At 37.3% G+C, this 24,294-nt stretch overlaps 1 protein-coding gene across 4 annotated transcripts in view; it reads right to left on the bottom strand.

The window, feature by feature from the left end:
- LOC150074998 (uncharacterized) overlaps nt 1-24,294 on the bottom strand; it is a 381,296-nt gene that overhangs the window by 47,923 nt on the left and 309,079 nt on the right. For all 4 annotated transcript variants that reach the window (XM_090388218.1, XM_090388219.1, XM_090388221.1 and 1 more), the window contains one exon: nt 10,354-10,662. In XM_090388218.1, coding sequence (XP_090244344.1) covers nt 10,354-10,662 — 309 coding nt within the window. The remainder of the gene's footprint in view (nt 1-10,353; nt 10,663-24,294) is intronic.

Here is a 24,294-nt window from a genome sequence, read left to right as displayed (position 1 = left end):
GCATTCTTAAAATTTACTAGAAGCATAGTGTTCCATTATATCAATAGCAAGGCTAGAAATCTAAGGAGGGTTTGTTACAATCTATAAATTCAGATTCAACTATAAATCTATAGTTTCATAGTTTCAGTTTCAATCTATAAATTCCTTATCAATATATTTAATTTGTAGTGAGTATAGTGAACAAATACTTATTATAAAAAACTTAACTTCATTTAGACCACTTGATAAATTTGCAAAGCTACCTGGAATGAAACAATAATGAGCAGATGTTCAGATACTGAAATGTATACAGTATTTGTCTAAATACTGTGTACAATCCATCGGTATTCATCTTACTAATATTTAGAGCTCACAAAAAATTTCATGCCCTATATTACATTAAAATTTATGGGGGGCGTGTTTGTAACAAGCAAATTATTAGAAAGATCACTGTGTGTGTGGGGGGGAATCATTTATCACCGACTGTGTTATACTTAGAGAAATTGAAAATCAGCAGATTGATAAGTGTACAGCAGAGGTAGATCCTGTAGTTAGGTGAATTTAGGTAGAAGATTCAGAGTTTAGTAAAGTTGTTATCATTCAAGAATGTTTCAATCACACTGCCTGTTCATTGTAGGCAACCCCCATAATGGATGGTGACTACTGAAGTCACCAAAAAGACAGACTGGAGGTGGGAGTTGCATAATACGATTATCAAATTCTGTACTGGGGAATAGTTGAAAGAATGAAATGTAAATGGAAATAGGGTAATTGATATATACTGCCACAGCTTCTAGGGTAGTTTGTAACTGGATGTGCCTAGAAGTTAATAAGAACAACTACTCCTCCACAGGCTGAGACTTGAGCTCCTGGCTTTTCTATACACGGTGTAATTTGTAAATTTTATGAAGCTTGTGATGATAAGAATGTTTCCTAAAGACTGAACTGAATGAGTAATTCTCCTATTAGACTGAACTGAATGAGTAATTCTCTCAAGTAGTCAGAATTACTGTTTAGTCATCTGCAGTTCCACTGCATGATGTTGGAAATTATTTAGGCTTAGTTGTGGCAGATTGGTTTGACTGTTTTTTTGTAAGTGGAGCATTTCTATCTGTCTCGTTTTGTCCTTTTTTGGAAAAAAAGGGTCCAGAATCCACAGTGTTATTTGCATAGAGTTCTAACATGGGTTCCTCAATGTCTAAATGCTCACCACTTTCATACTCTTAGTGGGAGATTCAATGTCTTTTGAGCCTTTATCAGTTTTTGATTGTTCTGTATCATGAGACTAAAGGAGTATCTTTTGGCATGCTGACTAGGGTATTAGTATCTTTGCTAATTTTATTTTGAGCAATATCTTTTTTTTTTGAGGTTGAGAGTGTAAATTTGACCGAGTTTAAATACTTCAGTAGTAATTAATACAGTGGTTTTCAACCGGAGTGCCGCAACAACATTCCAGGGGTGCCATGTAATTTGGGTTTAAGTTACTTAAACTTTTTTAAGTAACTTAAACCCAAATAAATAAAACTTAAAATAAATAAAAACTTATTTAAGTTTTATTTATTTATTTCAATTTATTTCATTTTAAAAAGGTGTACAGTATCTTTTTAATTTTGTAGTGATCTATAATTTATGTTTATTTAGTACCTCTATATAAAGAATAAAATTATTATATATATATATATATATATAAAAAATTTGTATATGAATTGTAATTTTGTTTATAGTTATATTATTGTAATAACTATCATATAACATATTTTTTTAATATAACAGAGAGAGAGAGAATTGGATCTAATGGGCAGAAAATTTAGTAGGGGTTTTGCATATGGGTACCGGATTTACATATGGGCTGAGGAGGATGCAGTCCAGGGCCTCATAATCTAGGGGGGGGGGGCCTCACCTCCTACCAAAAAAAATTTTTAAAATTTACCATTAATTTTATTTCATTTAATGATAAAAATTATGGGCGTACTTAAGCCAAAATAATGTGCAAGCACAAATCCAAAATTCAGGAACACATTGATGGGAGTGCCGAACGCACTCGCCCTTGAATCCTTGATTTTACTATCTAGGCCCAGTTTCTTAGTAACATTAAATGTGTGATGTATGATTCTATGACTGTATAACAGTTACACAAGTGCATACTTACTGTTTAGTAAAGTTTGTGGAGGCGTTAAAGCTACTCAGAATCAGATGATAAAGTCCACTACGAAGTAATACAAGTGTTCAGATCACTATCTATCATTATAGCATGTGTTTTGAGAACAAGTGAGGAATCTTTTATATCACTGTGAATCAGAATAACATTTGATTTTGACTTTTTGTGAAAATAATGAGTAAGTGATATGAAAGTGGTGCTAGTAAATGAAAGTGACAAAAAGAACAGAAGGAAATACTCAAGTGTTTAAAGCCAATCATGTCATATGGCTTTGTACAGCAGGCAGAAACAGCCCTACATAATCCCTCAGATACAGAACGTTCGTGTTTACAAACAGAAGAAAATCAAGTAGACTACACTGAGCAGACTGAAGAACAACTAGTTTATATGGGTCGGAAAACTGCTAGCTTGGGGGGAAACAAAGACCAATAGATTGACAGTAGCCACTGGCAGAGGTGAAAGAGATTCTTGCACTGCTTCTATTAGAATGAGCAGAAGCCTGAAAAACAAGATGCATGGTATTTCAGAGACTGCTGGGAGCCATTGCGGTACAAGTAAACACATGGGTTGTGTTAGGGTAGCTAAAAATAGAAACAGGTGCAGGTATCCTTGTGTGTACACCAATGCTAGGAGTTTAGTAAATAAATTTGATGAATTTGAGATATTGCTCAAAACATCAAAGGCAGATATTGTTGGGATATCAGAGACGTGGTGTCACACAGATATAAGGGATGCAGAACTGCAATTTGGGGAGTACAACGTCTACAGAAAGGATAGACAGGATAGGAAGGGGGGAGAGGTTATGCTATTAGTTAAGAAACACATAAAAACCAAGGAAGTGAAGCCAGTCGACATCGCTGGACAGTGCAGTGTTGAGTCAGTTTGGTGTGACATAAGCATTGGGAGATCAAAATTGAGAGTAGGAGTGTGCTATAGGCCTAATGACTCTGATGAGTATAATAAGGAACTGTACAGGGAAATAGAGTGGGCCAGTAAATCAGAGAGTCTTATAATGGGAGATTTTAATTTCCCAGATATTGACTGGAATTTGGGGGCTGGTTACTCATGCACTAGCAGGGCTTTTGTGGATTTATTGGATGATTGTTTTCTACATCAGCATGTTCGGGAGGCAACTAGAGGGAGTAATACTCTTGATTTGATTATCAGCAGTGATTCTTCATGCATTAAGAATCTGCAGATAAATGAACCACTAGGTGGCAGTGATCACAGTGTGTTGAAGTGGGATTTACTCAAAGAGGTAACTACCATTAGGGGTAAAGGGAAGGTTGTTATTGCTTCCGTAAAGGTGACTACGATGGACTGAGACAGTATTTAAATTCTATACAGTGGGACCAACTGATGATGTTACCAACAGCAAATTCAAAATGGGAAGCATTCAAAGAACTTATCTTGGAAGCTACTAGGCTTTACATACCAACTAAGAAATATTGTTCAAGGTTTAGGCCAAAATGGATGTCAGATGAACTAATGAGGCATATGGCAGAGAAGAAAAATGCATGGGATACTTACAAATTAACACATGACACAGAAGCCTATGATAGATACAAGTTGATATGCAACCAAGTTACAAAGGACGTTAGGCAGGCGAAGGCAGATTACGAGAAATCCTTGGCAAGGGATGCAAAGAAAAACAGCAAAGAGTTCTTTACTTATGTAAACTCTAGAAGGAAGGGGATGAATCAGATTGGTCCACTTGATATTGATGGGTCAACTGTTGATGATCCTGCTCAGGTAGCTAACAAACTAAATGAATATTTTGCATCGACATTCACACATGAGGAGTTATTCAGAAAGGGGAATGCCAGAGGTGTATTCAACTCTAGCAGTAAGCTACAGAATCTTGAAATAACTGGGAGTAAAGTGGAGGAGAAACTGTTGAAGATAAAAAAAAGAAAGGCACCCGGGGTGGATGTGATCTATCCAGTTATATTAAAGGAGCAGCAAAGGAAGTAAGCAAACCCTTAGCCATAATTATGAGAGCTTCCTTGGACTCAGGGGAGGTACCCATAGACCGGAAATGTGCAAATGTGACCCAAATTCACAAAGGAGGATCAAAGGCTGACACAAGTAATTATAGACCTGTGAGCTTAACTTCTGTTCCAGGAAAATTAATGGAGGCACTGGTTAAAGAAGCACTGCAGGATCATTTAGACAAAACTTCAGTTATAGCTCAGACACAGCATGGTTTTGTTAAGGGGAAGTCTTGCCTGACCAACTTGATTGGATACTATGATGCAGTCACAAAAGAACTGGATGCAGGGAATAGCTTTGATATTATATACTTGGATCTTAGAAAGGCTTTTGATACTGTTGCACATGGAAGACTGCTACACAAATTGGAGCAGTGTGACATTGGAGGCAAATTGCTGCTATGGATAAAGGGGTGGTTGAGGGGGAGAAGACAGAGAGTGGTAATCAATGGACACTGCTCATCGTCGACTAATGTTATTAGTGGAGTCCCTCACGGCTCAGTGTTGGGTCCATTATTGTTTTCTGTATTTATAAATGATATTGATGATGGTATATCAAGCTTAATGTCCAAGTTTGCAGACGATACAAAGGTTGGCAGGGTTGTCAAGGACACTACTGACACTATGCTGCTACAACAGGATCTGGAAAGGTTGAGCAGATGGGCTGAGAGGTGGCAAATGAAATTTAACATTGATAAATGTAAAGTACTACACATGGGAAACAGCAACCCCAGAGCAACGTATCAACTCTGTGGTACTACACTGACAGTGGTAGAGAATGAAAGGGACTTGGGGGTGGTTGTGCAGGCAGATATGAAGTTCTCTGAGCAGTGCAGACGGGCTGCAAGAGTAGCTCATGGAGTATTGTCAATGATATACAGGAATTTTTCCAGCAGGGATAAGGAGGTGATTATTCCATTGTATAAGGCAATGGTCAGGCCACACCTAGAGTACTGTATACAGGTCTGGAGGCCTCATTTCAAGAAGGATGTAGAGCTGCTGGAATGAGTACAGAGAAGGGCAACAAGATTAGTGAATGGAACAAAGGGGTGCTCTTACGAAGAAAGGCTTAAGTTTTGCAAATTACAGTGTCTGGAGACTAGGCACCAGCGAGGTGATCTGATAGAGGTGTATAAAGCCTTGAATGGTTTAAGCATGCTCAATGCTGATGGGATTCTTCCTCTAGCTCAAAAAAATCACCTGAGAGGGCATAAATTCAAATTGAGGAAAGACAGATGTAGGATAGACGTGCGGAAATTTGCCTTTAGCCAGCGGGTGGTTGGTTGGTGGAACAGACTTCCATCCCTTGTGGTGGAGGTTGATAGCCTAAATAAGTTTAAGGCTCAGCTGGACAGGTATTTTGAACGAACAGAGGGGTGAAGTGGAAGTGGGTTTTTTTTTGGCCGATGCTGCATAAGCTTGCTTTCTTGCATCAAATGCCTCTACTAATGCTAATGCTAAAATGCTAAATATACAGAACACAGCCTCTCAAGAACTTCAAGGAGAACTGTTGTCAGTAACTACCACTACAGATACAGAAACGTCTGTAGAAAGTGGCATTGAAGTGACAGAACCTACAGCCAAAGAATTAACACAAGGCGCTGAAGGAACATGCCACGAGATAATTACACCAAAAGAAGCAGTTCAAGCCCATTACCGTCTTAAAGACTTGGAAAACAAAGCAAATGATCTTAGCGAAAACCCTAGCAGTGCAGACACAAAAATACAACTTTTCATGCTACTAGTGATTTCAGAGAAAATGATGTAGGTTTATCATATTGAATAATGAGGAAATATCATTCTGGATCAAGAAAGGTCCATCAGAATGTCAGCAATGGGATGGACCTTTTACCAATACAAAGCGAACATACAAAAACCAGACCCAGTTCTGCTAAAAGAATTTATTCCATTCCACCAAAGTAAATGGAGAAACCTATGCTTGAAAATGGCTAGTGTATTCTCCCACAAAAGGAAAAGTCTACTGTTTTGTGTGTAAACTTTTCTCTAACCAAACTATCTCAACTACAGCTTTAGCTTCTACTGGATTCAATGATTGGCATCACACTTATCTTGTTCAAACCCACGGAAACTCTAAAAATCATGAGCTCTCTGCTAACATACTTAACAAGAAAGCATGGTCAAACACTCACATCAAAACTCGAAGAGCAAATCAAAGCAGAGCAGAATTACTGGAGGCAACACTTCAGAGAAGTATTGCAGTGACTTCCCTTTTGGTAGAACGTGGCTTGGCATTTAGGGGAGATGATGAAACAATTGGTTCACCAAACAATGGTAACTTTCTTGGATTGCTTGAATTAATTTCCAAATTTAATCCCTTCCTGTGTGCTCACATAAATCAGTATGGAGGTAAAGGCTTTGGTCAGCCATTGTACTTATCCAAAACCATATGTGAAGAGGTTGTCCAGTTGAGGCTAATCAAGTTCAAGAACCAATACTGAGCAACATCAAACAAGCAGGTTATTTTAGTTTATCAGTTGATTCAACCCCTGATATTTTCCATTTTGATCAACTTACTGTCATTGTTAGATATGTTTCTCCTAGCAATGGATTACCAGTTGAATGCTTTGAGTTTTTTTGAACTGAAAGATCACGCCGGTGAATGTATGGCTGAGCTGATACTGAACTACTTCAGTGAACTTGAAATAGATTTCAGTAAATGTAGAGGACAATCATATGACAATGCAGCCAATATGGCTGGAAAGTATAATGGCTTTCAACAAAAAATTCTGGAAAGGAACAAGCTTACAAAGTTTATTCCATGTGCTGGACATTCTCTAAATCTAGTTGGACGAACTACTGTTGACTCGTGCCTGGATGCAGTGAATTTTTTTTGGCACAATAAATGAGCTTTGTTTTTTCTCAGCTTCTACAAAAAGATGGGCAGTGCTAAAAAATTTCTTGCCTCACGAGTTAAAATTTCCTAAACATTTATCAGACACAAGATGGGAGGCTCACGCTAAAGCTACTGCAGCTATTAGTGAAAGTTATGCTAACATTGTTGAAGCCCTCAGTCATATTTACTGTGATGAAACTGAAAAAGGAGATACCAGATGACAGGGCTAAAAATCTGCAGAAAATGGAAGAATTTGAATTCATTTTCATGCTTCACCTCTGGACACATTTGCTAGATCAATTTCATAAAGTTAACAAGGCACTCCAAAGTTTGCAAATTTCATTGAGCACATGTGCAAATATTTACAGCTCACTACTGCAGTTTGTAGTAGTAGTACTGGCACGTGATGCAAGAAAGCAAGTGTATGAGCTTATGGCAGCATCAGCCAAAAAAAAAAAAAAAAAAAAAAAATCACACCATTCCCTCCAAATGCCTGTCCAGTTCCTCCTTAAATTTATTCAATCTATCAACTTCCACAACGACAGATGGAAGTTTGTTCCAGCAATTAACCACCCGCTGGCTAAAGGCAAATTTCCGCACATTATTCTACATCTGTCTTTTCTTAATTTGAATTTATGCCCCCTTAGGTTTGTAATCTGAACAAGTGGAAGGATCCCATCAGAATTCAGCGTGCTTAACCCATTCAAGGCCTTATACACCTCAATCAGATCACCGTGCAGGTGCCTAGTCTCCAGCCACTGCAATTTGCAGAACTTAAGCCTCTCTTGGTAAGAGGATCCCTTCATTCCCCTCACCAATCTTGTTGCCCTTCTCTGTACACGCTCAAGTAAATCTACATCATTCCTAAAATGAGGCCTCCAGACCTGTACGCAGTGCTCAAGGCGTGGCCTGACCATTGCCTTATACAGAGGGACAATCACCACCTCCTCCCTGCTAGCAAAATTCCTATATATCATTGACAAAACCCCATGATCTGCCCTGGCAGCCTGTCTGCATTGTTCAGAAAACTTTATATCTGACTGCACAATTACTCCCAGGTCTTTTTCATTTTCTACCACCTTAAGTGTAGTACCACACAGTTGGTACGTTTCTCTGGGGTTACTTCTACCCATATGCAGCACCTTGCATTTGTCAAGGTTAAACCTCAGTTGCCACTTCTTAGCCCATCTGCCCAAATTATCTAGATCCTGTTGCAGTAGCACACTGCCATTACTGTCATTAACAACCCTGCCAACCTTTGTATCATCTGCAAACTTCGACATTAAGCCTGATATACCTTCATCAATATCACTGATAAATATACAAAACAACAGTGGACCTAACACCGAACCCTGTGGGACTTCACTAATAACATTAGTCCCCGAAGAGCAGCACCCATTGATTACCACCCTCTGTCTTCTCCCACTTAACCATCCTTTTATCCATTGTAGCAACTTACCCTTAATACCATTCTGCTCCAATTTGTACAATAGTCTTCCATGCGCAACAGTGTCAAAAGCTTTCCTGAAATCCAAATATATGATATCAAAATTATTTTTTGCATCCAGTTCCTTTGTAACCACATCATAATACCCTATCAAATTTGTCAGACAAGACTTTCTCTTAACAAACCCATGCTGTGTCTGAATTATTGCTACAGTCTTGTCTAGATGATCCTGCAATGCATCTTTAACCAGTGACTCCATTATTTTACCCGGAACAGAAGTTAAACTAACTGGTCTGTAATTACTCGTGTCACTCTTCAATCCCCCTTTGTGAATTGGGGATACATTTTGATGAAATTGAACAGCAAGCAAAATTTACTCTACCAGATGTAGAGTACAAAACTGTCAAAAGAAGGCAGAGAGTATGAAAAAAAACAAAACAATGATGGGACAGCACCCGAAGCCTTAGACAAACTTTCTCCAAGAGACAATTTATCCCTGTCATGGATGCTCCTAAAGCCGACCTAGACAGGAGTGCAACAGTGTATAGGTGTGTAGCTAGCAATTTTTCATCTTTGGTGAACCTGAAAGCAACCAAGGAACAGATTCACAATGGCATTGAGATGTTAATGCAAGAGTATCCAAAGGATACTCTAAGTAAAGGTATTCATTAAGCAAATGTTGACCTAAGTCTAGTCAGTGAACTCTTGCATTTCCACCTGTACAGCAAACAAATTTTCTTTTTCACCCTGAAAAAGAAAATTTCAGCCACCAAGATATGTATCAAATAATATTCCAGGAGAAAATTCACATCCCAGACCACCACAGACATCCAATTCATAAAAAAAAAAAAAAAAAAGGCATAAATTTGTAGAATGTTTGTTAAAAAAATTCAGAATTAATAGAGAAATTGTAGGTTTAGTTTGTTTTTTTTTTAATCAGAGGGGGGGGGGGAAGAGGTAAAAATAAGTCAAAAAAGGAAATTCTTATTATTATTCATGTGTGGACTAATGATATTAAATGAAGACAACTCAATCATTTGTTGGATAAATATAGGGCCATGCTGAAAAAATGCAGCAAGTTAGGTAAAAATGTGTATATGTCTGCAATTCTGACCAGACATAATAGGAGGGATTATATATGCTGAAAGCCTTGTGGATTAACTCAAGACTTGAGGGAATCTGCAAGATTCTGTTGGAGGGGGGGATTTTTATCAGCATGGCTTGCACTTGTAGGTAGAAGGAATCTGTCTGGTAGAGACGGTATTCATTCGAATAAAGATGGTGCAACTACTTTTTCCAGCATCATTGATGATACCTTAAGGGTTCAGGAAACTGCTAATCTGGAGGGTGGGGAAGAACAGTATTATAGATCCATGTTTATCTGATGATATGGGTCAAGTAATGCTTGCACTCACTGAAGAATTCTTGTTTGTTACCACAAAAGCTGACATTGGCAAGAAGTTCTGAGCATAGCAACATTTGGCTTGTTTCCCTATCTTTCATATCCCACTCAAATGAATGAGTGGGAAACAAACCTAAATAACTTCAAGGGGTGTGTCAAGAGAGTAAACTATAAAAGAATACTTAATCTTAACTATGTCTACATAGTTAAGATTGAGTATTCTTCATAGTTGTTTGTTATTTGGTTTTTAGGAGCATTAGCAACTAAGGCCATATCGCTCAGGGAATATTATATGGAAATCTGACTGTCACATTTGATAACTGTATTCTTATATCGGCTATTCCTGACTGATGCTTCACCAGCTTCACAGACCAGTCCATTCCCACTCAAGGGGGTGTTGCTAATGCAAAGCCAACTTAGTGTTAACTGAGTACATACTCAGTGCCAACTCAGCACATAACATATACAGAGCACCGTATATATAATATTTGTCTGTCACAAGAACCAGACAGTTGGACTTACTTTTTGTATTTGCTGTTGCCTTGGCTGTTCCGGTTGTGAACATGTCTGAGGCTGCTGTTTCTGTTGTGGTGGTGGTGGTGGTGGTTGTTGCTGCTGTTGTTGCTGTTTTTGTTGCTGCTGCTGCTGCTGTTTTTGTTGTTGCTGTTGTAACTGCTGTAGATGTTGTGCTGCTGCAGCAACTGTGGCAGCAGCAGCTGCAGCTGGAGAGGATAACATTCCTTGTGGCAGTGAGGCAGCTGCTGCAGCATGGCTTGCTTGAAGTTGGAGAGTCTGTAAACTTTGTTGCATCAAACCCTGTCGAATTAAACCCTAACAGTAGAAATAAAAAAATAATAAATAAAAATTAGGTTTTTATATACTTGTTAATCACAAAAGTTATTTAAAGAAATAATAATAAAAAAAAATTAAGTTGCAATTTGAGCTGCTGGTTGGTAAATAAAAATACAGTGGGCTTCTGGTTTATGAACATTCAATATCTTATAAACTATCTTATGAAGAGTTTATGACACCATGCATTTGATTTACAAATACATGCTGTCAAAAATTTAAAAACTCAATCTTAAAAACTTTTCCACACCTGCATAAAATATTATCTTCTGAAAGCAGAGTGGGTAAGAAAGAAATATTTTCAGCTTTTATATACATATAATTAACATATTGAACAATTTAATATATACTGTATGTGCAAGTTAAATTAGCACACTATTTCAAGTATATTTTTGATGAAATGTACTATTAAGCACACATGATAAAAAAGAAAATTACTAACAGTATTTCCTGATTGATAAAAGTGATTTCTGGTTAGAATGGTTTAATTTATTTTCTAGAGAAAAAAAAAACTTTCTATTCTTTCTAAAGTTAAAATGACAAATAAATAGTTTTTTGTTAATTTTACTTCTGTGACTGTTTATTTCTATTCATATTATATGTTAATAATAGTTCTCTATGCACAACTCCAAAACTGTTGTGCTAAACTGCAGTACTAAAGTGATATTTTATCTAAGAAAGAGTGATTTTGTACACTCATATACTGTACTTTATTACCTCATAAGTATGACTCACAAAATGCAATCCACTTCTATTATACATTGCAATAAAGATTTTAAATATTATTATATTATTAAAAATTATTTAAATGTAATAAAAAAAGATTCAAGTTTCATTGTTAAAACATACATATCTTATGATTGTCCTAATATATCATATATATATTAAACAATATATCCAACATATCATATCTTATCATTGTCCTAATTGTAATGCATTTTTGGAAGCAAATATTTGTAATGCATCCTCTCATCATATCTATAAGAATATTGCTTATGAACTTTTGCTTTATGAACTACTTTTCAGAAATGTGATGTATATAAACAAGGAGGTTACTGTATGATATTCCTGCATTTTTTTCTGTGATGGTGTCATTAATTTATGTAACTTCAAAAAAATTAAAACATTTCTCTTCCATTTTTGTGACATTAAAATATTATAAACTAGCATGAAATAACATTTTTGAACAGCAATCAAATAATAGTGTAATGCTCATTAGAAAAGGTGTGACACCTAAGCAGTGGAATAATGCAATCATAGTTTGCTGCATAAGAAAGGAGATAAATCAGAAATTGTAAATTATAGACCAATTAGCTTGTTATCCCACATCTACAAGTTGTTCACAAGGGTCATTACTAACAGATTAGAAAGAATACTTGATGAGAATCAACCGAAAGAGCAAGCTGGCTTTAGGACAGGATTCTCAACTACAGATCACCTTCACGTAATATCACAGCTAATGGAGAAAGAAAATGAATATAAAACACCATTATGCCTGGCATTTGTGGATTATGAAAAGGCATTTGACTCCATACAGCATAAGGCAATGTTTCGGGCACTGGAAAGACACGGCATAGATACCCCGCATATTATGATTTTGAAGAAAATATATGAGAGTGCAACCTCCTTTATTAGACTAGACAAAGACAGTAGGAAATTTAAAATTGAGAAAGGAGTTCGACAAGGAGACACAATATCTCCAAAGCTGTTTACTGCTGCCCTTGAGGAAGCTTTCAGAAGATTAGACTGGTTGTAGAAAGGAGTCAATGTGAATGGAGAGTACTTAAACCATTTACGATTTGCAGATGACATTGTGGTCATAAGCCATGATCCCAAAGAATTAGAGGAAAATCTTAATCAGTTATGCACAGTTAGTAAGGATTTTGGACTAAAGATGAATATGGCTAAAACAAAAGTAATGATGAACAAGTATGCCACAGAAAGAGAAATAATGATTGAAGAAGCAGTAATCGAAAAGGTGGAGTCATATACTTATCTAGGACAAGGTATTAGCTGTAATAATGATAAATGGCTGGAAGTCAAGAGAAGAATAAATTTTGGATGGATAGCATTCAGGAAATATAGTCACATACTGAAGAGCAATATCCCAGTTTGTCTGAAACGTAAAATAATGAATCAATGTATACTCCCCACCATGACTTATGGAAGTAAAACTTGGGCACTCACCAAAAGAATGGAAGAGAAGCTGAGAACTACACAGCGAAGAACGGAACGAATTATATTGGGAATCAGACTGTTATATAAGAAGAGAAACACATGGATTAGGCAGCACACTCAAGTAAAGGACATTCTTATCAAAACTAAAGAACTAAAATGGTGGGCAGGACACATAGCTCGAAGACATGATGACAGATGGACTAAGAAAATAACAGAATGGTACCCAAAAGGAGCTAGAAGAAAACCTGGAAGACAAAAGTGGAGATGGATAGATGAAATTCATGAGTTTGTGGGTAGTAAATGGATGGCCAGTGCTCAAAACAGAAGGAACTGGAAAGTTGCTGGAGAGGCCTTCATCCTGCAGTGGATTGAAAATGGCTGATGATGATGATGAATGCTCATTATCATGATCATTTAACTTTCCAGCTTTGAAAATTAATATTAATTCATATGATTTTCCTCTATCAACAAAAATTTTAGACTTGAAAATGGCAATCATTGTGGATTTTGTTAAATTATGTACCTGTAGTATTATATCTTATATAATTGTGAGGAAACTGGGAGCTTAGAATAATAGCATAATAAAAGTTTAATCTGAAAGAGTTTGTGGCATTTTTGATTTGTCCAAGTATTCTGCCAATGATTCATACTTCTAATTATTAGAAGGCTTTTACAGTCAGTAGAAGGAATTAAAAAAAAAAAAAAAAAAAGTATTATCAATTGCTCCATGGTGAATTTAACAACCAGATTGGTCTTTCCAATGTATTTAAGAAACCAATAAAATTGGGCAACCTGCATTTTCTCAGTTAGATGAGCTAGCATGGTCTGAATGCGCTTAAGTAGGTAGTTGTGGTGTTTTTTGTTTGTTGTAGAAATTCCAAGATGGTCCTAAGGGAATCAGTGAATACAATAATATGGTAAACTGATGCAATTCTATTGATTCCAAGGCCATTTGTACTGCATAGAGCTAGGCAATAAAAAGTGTGTTCTGAAGGTAAATATGGCCAGAGATTATGGAAACTGGAAGAACAGCAGCACTGACATGATAGTCAAATTTTGACACATAGGCATTTGTGAATATCTGTGTATATGAATCATATTGTGCACAGTTAATGGATTGTGAAGCTTCCTTCTAATGTTTCAATGAGAGACGGTAGTTTTCCCTCATTCTTAAAGAGATAATTCACACAGTTGGGGGGGAAGGGAGAGAGAGAGAGAGAGAGAGAGAGAGAGAGAGAGAGAGAGAGAGAGAGAGAGAGAGAGAGAGAGAGAGAGAGAGAGAGACCACAGAGGAATTCAAGAAATGGCATCAGTAGAGCTATTTTAGAAAGGTCAAGCTGACAGTTTTATAGTATGGATGAAAGGCATATACCGGCTGGCTGGTTTGTGAATGAATAAATGATATACAGAAGCTTCAAAAGAGGGGCAAATAGGTATCTCTGAATTGGGTGGGTTGGTTGACTTTTAATTTTTATAGCTTAGTTTAATAATATGGATTACCATCAAAGGCAGAGTAGAAGTTCATGAGCTTCAGCGTTAAGACTCTGAAGAGGAGGTGTGCAGTAGGCACTAAGAGCAATGTACAGGCCACTGTGAAGGTTTGGGGAATGGTGAAAACTGGGTAGATGTTTTTGAATTGTAATTGTAGTTGCATCAACAATGTTTTCTGTAGTTTATGCAACTGCATCACTGCTAGGATCATGATTGATTATAGTGATGTTGAATTCTGCCAGGTGTTGTAAGGCATTCTAGTCAGCCTAAGTAATCTTCCACTGCAATAATCTAAAGGACTCATCTCTCTTTCATTAATATCAATACTATTGATATTAATGAAAGGGGGATAATACTATTGAATTTCAGCAGACATACCACCCCACAGGGTGGTATGTCTGCTGAAATTCAATAGTATTCAAAGTCCTAGGCGGTAAATAGATGGAGCAAACTGTTATTAAAAACTCTATTATAAGGTGAATTGCTAATGCTTCTATGTTGGTGGCAAGCAGTATAAGTTGAAGTTGGGTCTGGCTGCCCACAAGGATAGCAACTCCTCCACGGGCAGGCCTATCCCCAGTTCTGTCCCTTCATATGATAGTATAATGAAAGGAAGGATAGCATTATGAAAGGAAGGGCTTTCGTTTGCCTTCAAATATGTCTCTAGAAAGCAAAAGCAAACTGGCTCATGCAGGCCTTGATGTCATCAGAATTTTGCCGAAATCCATGACAATTCTATACTGTAGGAATTTAGCTATTACTTGGACTTGGCGGACCTGTTGGTCTGCTTCTGAAGTACTGAGGGACTACTTTTCTGAGTCTTGAATTTACCTTTTTTTTTTTTGGGGGGGGGGGAATATGTATACTGTCCTGTGGCCATTTCTTCCTCTGCAAAGAGCTTCAAAACTGAATCATCTGATACCTCCTTTGCCTTGCTGACATTGATTTTTAACAGCGAATTGGGGGTGGGGTACTTCAGATTTTGTATTCTTTTCTCTAACATCTTTTATTACTGGTGGAGCATTAGGAGATACAGATATAGGAGTGGCATCTGATTGGTCCTTCTGTGTGGGTTATCATGAGCTTAACATATAGCGTGTGATGGAAGCAAATGACTTGAGGTGAGACAGTCATTTTACTTTCTGAGCTTTTACCCTGTTACCTTCTGAGCATATGGAGATTTCTTTTTATTACAGAATAGTTTAGGGCTAAAGCCACAGGTTAAGCAAACTGGCTCATGGCAAATATATTTGGAACTAACTAGTGTACAAGTTATGGCAATTGCATCATTTCTGTACGTAGCCAACAACTTCTTAATAGTTATGAATTGGCATCATTAAGTATATCTCATCATTGCAACACCAAGGTCCCTGCCCACCCACTGATGAGGAGCCAATAAGCTCTGAAACGGTACCATATGGTCGATGGTATCCACTGAGAATAGCATTTAGCATTAGTAGAGGCATATGATGCAAGAAAGCAAGCTTATGTAATATAGTAATAAGTAACAATAGTCTTCTCCTATGGTGAAGTGTTACTTATTCGAGGTGGTGCAATATCATGGCAACTCATTGTGAAGGTATTCACAATATGAGATATACTTAATGATGCCAGTTCATAACCACTTAAGTAGTTGGCTATGTACAAAAATGATGCAATTGCACTAACTTGTACGCTAGGTTTCTTTTTATTTAATGGTTCTATGTATATATATATATATATATATATATATAAAAGAAAAAATAAGTAAATAAAATAATATATATATATATATATATATAATTTTTATTTATTTATTCTTTTATGCAATATTAAATTGTACATTTTATCTATTGCCATCATGTTGTAATTCACATTACAATCTGAATGATGAAACACTCCTATTGGATAAGATAACTGCACATTAACAGTTGTGATGTACATGCTTATACATTTACTTACCAATATTTTTTCCAAGTTTGTGAAAAGCAGGAAAGAAAAAGAAAATAACAAATATTAAGTTTTTTTTTTATTTTTTGAATCAATTAGCTGAAACACAAGTGAAACAATTTAACAGGAATACCCAATGGCATAACTATGGTATGGAAAATTTGGGCTGTTCATAAGTTTCAAATGGTGAAAAAGAAAGAATTTATAATAACCAATTTTGTAATTTATTTTAAAGATGACTGACTTATTATATAAATCAATCAAAGTACATAACAAAATTCAAAAAATGTCTCCTTATCTTTTTTTTTTTTTTCCTGTTTATTCGTGAATTTGGTATGATGTACTGAATATGACTTCAGTTTTTATTCAGAATTAGAATACTATATTGAGTTATGCAAAGCCATTAGAAAGACTCAGAGAGGACATAAGATTTAACTCAAGAAAAGTAGGACAAGCATTAAGGGGTAACTAAGAACTTAAATCAGCAGTCATGAGCAGTAATATAGAAATACAAATGATACTGAAACTGAAGAACAGTCACTGTGTACTTATAAATAGCAGAGAAGGCATAATTCAAATAGCAGAAGATAACTATAGAGTATTATATAAGGAGCAGGGGAATGATGCCAGCAGTGGGGAAGACAGATCACAAATTAGCAGCATATACGACATACCTGATATCCTTACTGATGAGGCAGAACATGCATTGAAGAAACTGAAGAATGAAAAAGCCCCAGATGAGGATGAAGTTATTGTAGAGTTGTTAAAATTAGGAGGAAGCGACATAACACAGAAACTGGCAAGACTCTTCACAAAATACATTAAGAAAGGCATGATGCCTAAGGAGTGGAATGATGCAACATACTTTTGCTGCATAAGAAAGGAGATAAATCAGAAATTATAGACCAGGTCACTTGTTGTTGTTATTCCACATCTACAAGTTGTTCACAAGGGTCATTACTAACAGATTAGAAAGAATACTTGATGAGAATCAACCAAAAGAGCAAGCTGGCTTGAGGACAGGAATCTCAACTATGAATCACCTTCACACAATATCGCAGCTAATGGAGAAAGCAAATAAATATAAAACATCATTATGCTTGGCATTTGTGGATTTGACTCCATGCATTTGACTGTATGCATTTGACTCCATACAGCATGTGGCAATGTTTCGGGCACTGGAAAGTCAGGGCATAGACATTCCATACATTATGATTGTGAAGAAAATATATGAGAATGCTAGCTCCTTTATTAGACTAGACAAAGACAGTAGCAAATTTAAAAATGAGAAAGGAGTTCAACAAGGAGACACAATATCTCCGAAGTTGTTTACTGCTGTCCTTGAAGCTTTCAGAAGATTGGATTGGTCACCACAGAAAGGAGAGTACCCAAACCATTTACAATTTGCAGATGACATTGTGATCATGAACCACGGTCCCAAAGAATTAGAGGAAAATCTTAATCAGTTATGCACAGTTAGTAAGGATTTTGGATTAAAGATGAATAAGGTTAAAACAAAAGTAATGATGAACAAGTATGCTATAGAAAGGGATATAATGATTGAAGGAGCAGAAATTTAAAAGGTGGATTCATATACTTATCTTGGACAAGTTATTAGCTGTAATAATGATAAATGGATGGAAGTCAAGAGAATAATACATTTCGGATGGATATCATTCAAGAAATACAGTCATACTGAGGAGCAATATCCAAATTTGTCTGAAACTTAAAATAATGAACTAATGTATACACCTCACCATGATTTATGGAAGCAAAACTTGAACACTCACTAAAAGAATGGAAGACAAACTGAAAACTGCACAGCAAAGAATGGAATGAATTATATTAGGAATCAGACTGTTGGACAAGAAGAGAAACACATGGATTAGGCAGCAAACTGAAGTAAAGGACATTCTTATCAAAACTAAAAGAACTGAAATGGACCTGGGCAGGACATATAGCTCAAAGACATGACAGATGGACTAAGAAAATAACAGAATCGTACCCAAGAGGAGCTAAAAGAAAACCTGGAAGACAACGGAGATGGACAGATGCAATTCAAGAGTTCGTGGGCAGTAAATGAATGGCCATTGCACGAAACAGAAGGAACTGGAAAGTTGCTGGAGAGGCCTTCATCCTGCAGTGGTTGATGATGATTTTTTTTTCAAGAAACAAAAGTAATAATAATACTGCAACTGATTGACAATGTTTAACTTCTGCGTAGAATAAAGTATTAATCTTTACTACAAGTAAAGCAAAAAGCTAAAAATTACAAATTAAAAAATAGAAACCTTTGAGTTAATCAAAAAATTCCATAAAGATGTACACAACAACCAGTGACATAACTACAAATCTCCCAATCCTTAAGAGTATGAAATAGCCTCCTGATGTTCTTTAACAAAAACATACAAAAACCAAGCAGCAGTCTACAACTCTTCACCCCCCCCCTGCCCTGGCAGAATGGCAGTTTCACCACTGATTTCAGTGTCTTCATCTTTTGTGGTGAGGGTGACTATTCTGAACCAATAATAACCAAAGATATAGTCATTTTCTTCCCACCTTCTTTGGCATCTCCTTTCCACTGACTATGTCCAGGTGGAATCTCTCCCCAAGGCTCTTTACTAACACCCCAAAATAACTTGAACACTTGGAGTTGAATTAAAAACAGTAGAGGAAGAACGGGATCTGGGCATTATGATATTGGGAAAATATATAGGTGGCCAGGAAAGTCCATGATGTCCTATCAATGATTTATTGTGGGCTATGTTAGGATAACCAAGAGTAGGAACAGGTGTATGTATACTTGCATGTACACCAATGCTAGGAGTATAGTTAATAAATTCAATGAGTTTGAAGTGCTAGTCAAGACATCAAAGGCAGATATTGTTGGGATATCAGAGACGTGGTGTCACATAGATATAAGCAGTGCAGAATTGGAATTTGGGGAGTACAATGTGTACAGAAAGGATAGACAAGGACAGGAAGGGAGGAGGGGTTATGCTGTTAGTTAAGAAACACAAAATCTAAAGAAGTGCATCCAATTGATGTTGGTGGACAATACAGTGTTGAGTCTGTTTAGTGTGAAATAAGCGCTGGGAAAGGAAAAATGAGAGTAGGTGTGTGTTATAGGACTAATGAATGAGTGGGCTAGTAAATCAGAATTTCTTAAATTGGAAGATTTTAACTTTCCAGATACTGACTGGAACTTGTGGATTGGTCACTCGCACACTGGTAAGATTTACTGGATGACTGTTTTCTACAGCAACATGTGGAACAAGTAAATACATGGGCTGTATTAGGGTAGCTAAGAATAGGAATAGGTGCATGTATACTTGTGTATATACTAATGCTAGGAGTTTGGTAAATAAATTTGATTAATTTGAGGTGTTGATCAAAACACCAAAGGCAGATATTGTTGGGATATCAGAGACATGGTGTCACACAGATATAATGAATGCAGAAATGGAATTTGGGGATTACATGTGTACAGGAAGGATAGGAATGGAAGGGGGGGGTTATGCTAATAGTTAGGAAACACATAAAATCCAAGGAAGTACAGCCACTCAAAATGGCTAGAAAGTGCAGTGTCAAGTCAGTTTGGTGTGACATAAGTACTGGGAAAGCAAAAATGAGTGTAGGAGTGTGTTATAGGCCTAATGACTGTGATGAGTAAATTAAACAACTGCACAGAGAAATAGAGTGGGCCAGTAAATCAAAGTGTCTTGTAATGGGAGATTTTAATTTCCCAGATATAGATTGGAATTTGTGGGTTGGTCACTAGCAAGGCTTTTGTGGATTTATTGGATGATTTTTTTCTACAGCAGCATGTTTGGGAGGCAACTAGAGGAAGTAATACTCTTGATCTGATTATAAATAGTGATTCTTCATGCATTAAATATCTGCAGATAAAGGATCCATTAGTTACCCCCAATGGTAGTTACTCAAAGAGGTAACTACCATTGGGGTTAAGGGAAGGGAAATACCTTAGTCCAGCGCTGTCTGTGTTTCATATTTATATTTCACAGGGTACATTCCATAACATGACTACAACCTCGTACTTCTGCGAGAAAAAGCGGAAGAAAGCACAATCCTTTCTTCATGGTTTTGTTAAGGGAAAGTCTTGCCTCACCAATTTGATTGGATACTATGATGTGGTCACAAAGGAACTGGATACAAGAAATAACTTTGATATCATATATTTGGATCTTAGAAAGGCTTCTGATACTGTTGCACATGGAAGACTGCTGCACAAATTGGAGCAGTGTGGCATTGGAGACAAATTGCTGCTATGGATAAAGGGATGGTCGAGGGAGAGAAGACAGAGAGTTACCACTCTCTGTCTTCTCTCCCTCGACCATCCCTTTATCCATAGCAGCACTGCTCGTCAATCAATGGGCACTGCTCGTCGTGGACTAATGTTATTAGTAGAGTCCCCCAGGGTTGAGTCCATTGTTTTCTGAATTTATTGATGATATTAATGATGGCATAATAGGCTCAATGTCCAAGTTTGCAGACAATACAAAGGTCGGCAGGGTTGATAATGACACTAATGACAGTACGCTGCTGCAACAGAAGCTAGAAAAGTTGAGCAGACAGGCTGAGAGGTGGCAACTGAAGTTTAACATTGACAAATGTAAAGTACTGTATATGGGAAGCAGTAATCGCAGAGTAACGTATCAACTGTGCAGTACTACACTGACAGTGGCAGAGAATGAGAAGGACCTGGGGGTAATTGTGCAGGCAGATAAAGTTTTCTGAGCAGTGTAGATGGTCTGCAATAGTAGCTCATGGTGTCTTGTCGGGAAATGATATATGGGAAATTTTCTAGCAGGGATAAGGAGGTTTTTTTTTTTTTTTTTTTGTTAGTTGTTGACGCAATGGCTTCTATAGCCATAATGCACCTCCCAAAGTTTTTTGCATTTCTACTCTGATCCAAACTCGAGGCGGGATTCGTACCAGCAACCTTTGGGTTGCCAGGTAGGCACTTTACCCACCTAGCTAGCCCAGTTGGTGATAAGGAGGCAATTATCCCCTTATACGGCAATGGTCCGGTTACACCTTGAGTACTGTATACATGTCAGGAGGCCTCATTTAAAGAAGGATGTAGTGCTGCTGGAACAAGTACAGAGAAGGGTAACAAGATTAGTGAATCTAACAAAGGGTTGCTTTTACGAAGAAAGGCTTAAGTTTTGCCAACTACAGGTTCTAGCGACTGGACACCTGCGAGATGATCTGATTGAGGTGTATAAAGCTTTGAATGGCTTGAGCATGCTCAATGCTGATGAGATCCTTCCTCTTGCTCAGTATAATCGCCTGAGAGGGCATTAATTCAAATTGAGGAAAAATGTGCAGAAGTTTGCATTTGATCCGCGGGTGGTTGATTGCTGGAACAAACTGCCATCTGTCATTGTAGAAGTTGATAGCTTAAATAGATTCAAGGCAGAACTAGACAAGCATCTGGAGCAGGTGGATGGGTGAAACGAGAAGGGTTCTTTTTTTTTTTTTTTTGGGCTGATACTATATAAGCTTGTTTTCTTGCATCATGTGCCTTTACTCATGGTAATGCTAATTTCTGTTTTCTGGAAGAACCTCTCTTTGCATGCATTTTCTGAAAATTACAATCTACAAAAATTGTAGTCTAATATCAATAAGTATCTGCTTTCAATCTTCTCAACCTTTTAATACCCTTCATGTTTGGGGTTTTCATAAAAAAAAAAAAAAAAAAAAAAACAAAACACAATAAATGGTGGTGATCCTGTGGTCAAAAACAACTTATTGATGCCAGAAGCCAATGGAGGCCAGTAACACTTGTGTAGGCTAACAGAAAGGCTACAATCAGTCAAATTACAACCCAGTACAATAGTGGCAACCAAAGAGGCATTTCAGATGCATACCTGACCTTATATGTTGTCATGGATGGGTTATCACAGCAGCTGACCTTGATAGGAATCAGCAATAAACAAAATGGTACTGTTACAGAAGGCTAACAAACACTAACACTGGAAAAAATTTAACTCATTTGACGAATCCCAGTTTCACAATAACGAATCCTGTTTCACAATACAGGAGGATCGGAACAAGGTGAAAAGAGCAAGAGTCCACGGCTCATCCTGCCAGGCATCAACAATGCAGGCTTGTGGTTTTGCAGTGTGATGGTGTCAGGAATGTCTTTGTAATGTAGTTACATTTCTTAATTCCTGTGCAGAAACATTTCTTTTGACACAGATCATGTGGAAATCATTTCTGAAAAAGGGAATATTGTGTAATACATGAAAGTACTTAACAACAGTTCTTCCTCAAAGGAATTAAAATGGGCCTATCAAGCACTCAGCTGCCCAAAACAAAGGCAGAGCTCATACTTGTGCATCAGGAAGCACAGTGGCAATCACCAAGGCAGAATGAACTGCTTCCACAGGAGGTAGTTATTGTCAGTGACTATATTGTCTGGAAAATGGGAAATATATTGTGCAAGAAATTTGTTTTTTTTTTTTTTTTTTTTTTTAGGAGCATTAGCAACTAAGGCCATATTGCTCCGGGATATGCGGTGGTCATTCCCTGACCTTTCCGCATCCTTCGTATTTGGTGGTGACGAGCTCGAACCCCAGTCTAATCATATTGTGCAAGAAAGATAGGTGGAATAGCACTATTGTATGTCTGCCAGGGGCAAAAATCAATGATGTTGTAGAGTAGATATCATCCTTTAAGGACACAAAAGGTGATACTGTTGTACATGTTGGCACTAATGATATTAAAGATAGGAGATCTAAGAACTTGCTTAAAAGTAGAGGAAAAAATTACAAGTTAGCATCAAATTTGAAAGTGTCTGCCATCCAGTGGAGACACTATTGCAGGAAGTATATGTTGACGGTCTTGTTGTTTGTTTGTTATTTGGTTTTTAGGAGCATTAGCAACTAAGGCCATATTGCTCCGGGTATATACGGTGGTCATTCCCTGACCTTTCCGCATCCTCTGTATTTGGTGGTGATGGGCTCGAACCCCGGTCTAATCAAGAAGCGTGTGCTACACACTGCTGCTCCTTCCCATCTGGCTACAGAGACGCCGAGGGCCTTGTCTATCAATTCAACCTTGGAGGGAATTGTGTCAGGCACATGGAGTAGAATTGTTCTCAGCATGGTCTGTGCTTGTTAACAGGAAAGACGTTTTACAGAGATGAGATGACATACACTCAATTAGAAGGGGTTAAGAATATTTGCCGATGCTATCAAAGCAATGATAAGCAGGTTGGAAACCTGCTAGGCTGGGGTGGAGGGAGAATACACAGTTTAACTAGAGCCACAGACATATGAAAGTGATTCTTGCACTACTTCTATTGAAACATGCAGCAGACTGGAAAACAAGATGCCAGGGATTTCAGTCCCTGCTGTGGGTCGTCACCGGACAAGTAAATATGTAGGCTGTATTAGGGTAACTAAGAATGAGAACAGGTGCCTGTATACTTGCATGTGCACTAATGAAAATTTAAAAAAAAAAATTTATTATGCTAGGAGCATAGTAAATAAATTTGATGAATTAAACAAAAAGGACAGGAGAGGAGGAATAGTTATGCTCTTAATTAAGAAGCATATTAACTCTAAGGCAGTACATTTGGTTGACATGGGAAGCCAGTGCAATATTGAGTCAGTTTGGTATGACAAAAGTACTGGAAAATGAAAATTATAGTAGGAGTGTACTACAGGCCTAATGACTCTGATGAATAATACCAAAAAGCTCTACAGATAAACAGAGTGGGACAGTAAATCAGAATGTCTTATGATGGGGGATTTTAACTTTCCAGATGTTGACTGGAATTTGTGGGTTGGTCACTCACGCTAGTAAAACTTGCGTATATACTGGATGACCGTTTTCTACAGTAGCATGTTTTGCCTATCTAACAACAGGCAAAAAGAGGAAGCAGTACTCTTGATTTGGTTATCAGCTGTGATTCTTCATGCATTAAGATACAAGTAAAAGACCACTGGGTGGGTGGATGGATGGATTTTGATTTTATTGGTGCAA

Source organism: Mastigoproctus giganteus, chromosome 14 (assembly GCF_048544385.1).
Source record: "Mastigoproctus giganteus isolate SK-2022 chromosome 14, ASM4854438v1, whole genome shotgun sequence".
Lineage (NCBI taxonomy): Eukaryota > Metazoa > Arthropoda > Arachnida > Uropygi > Thelyphonidae > Mastigoproctus > Mastigoproctus giganteus.
Note: the sequence above shows the minus strand (reverse complement) of the source record. Positions and strands in the feature narration are given on the sequence as shown.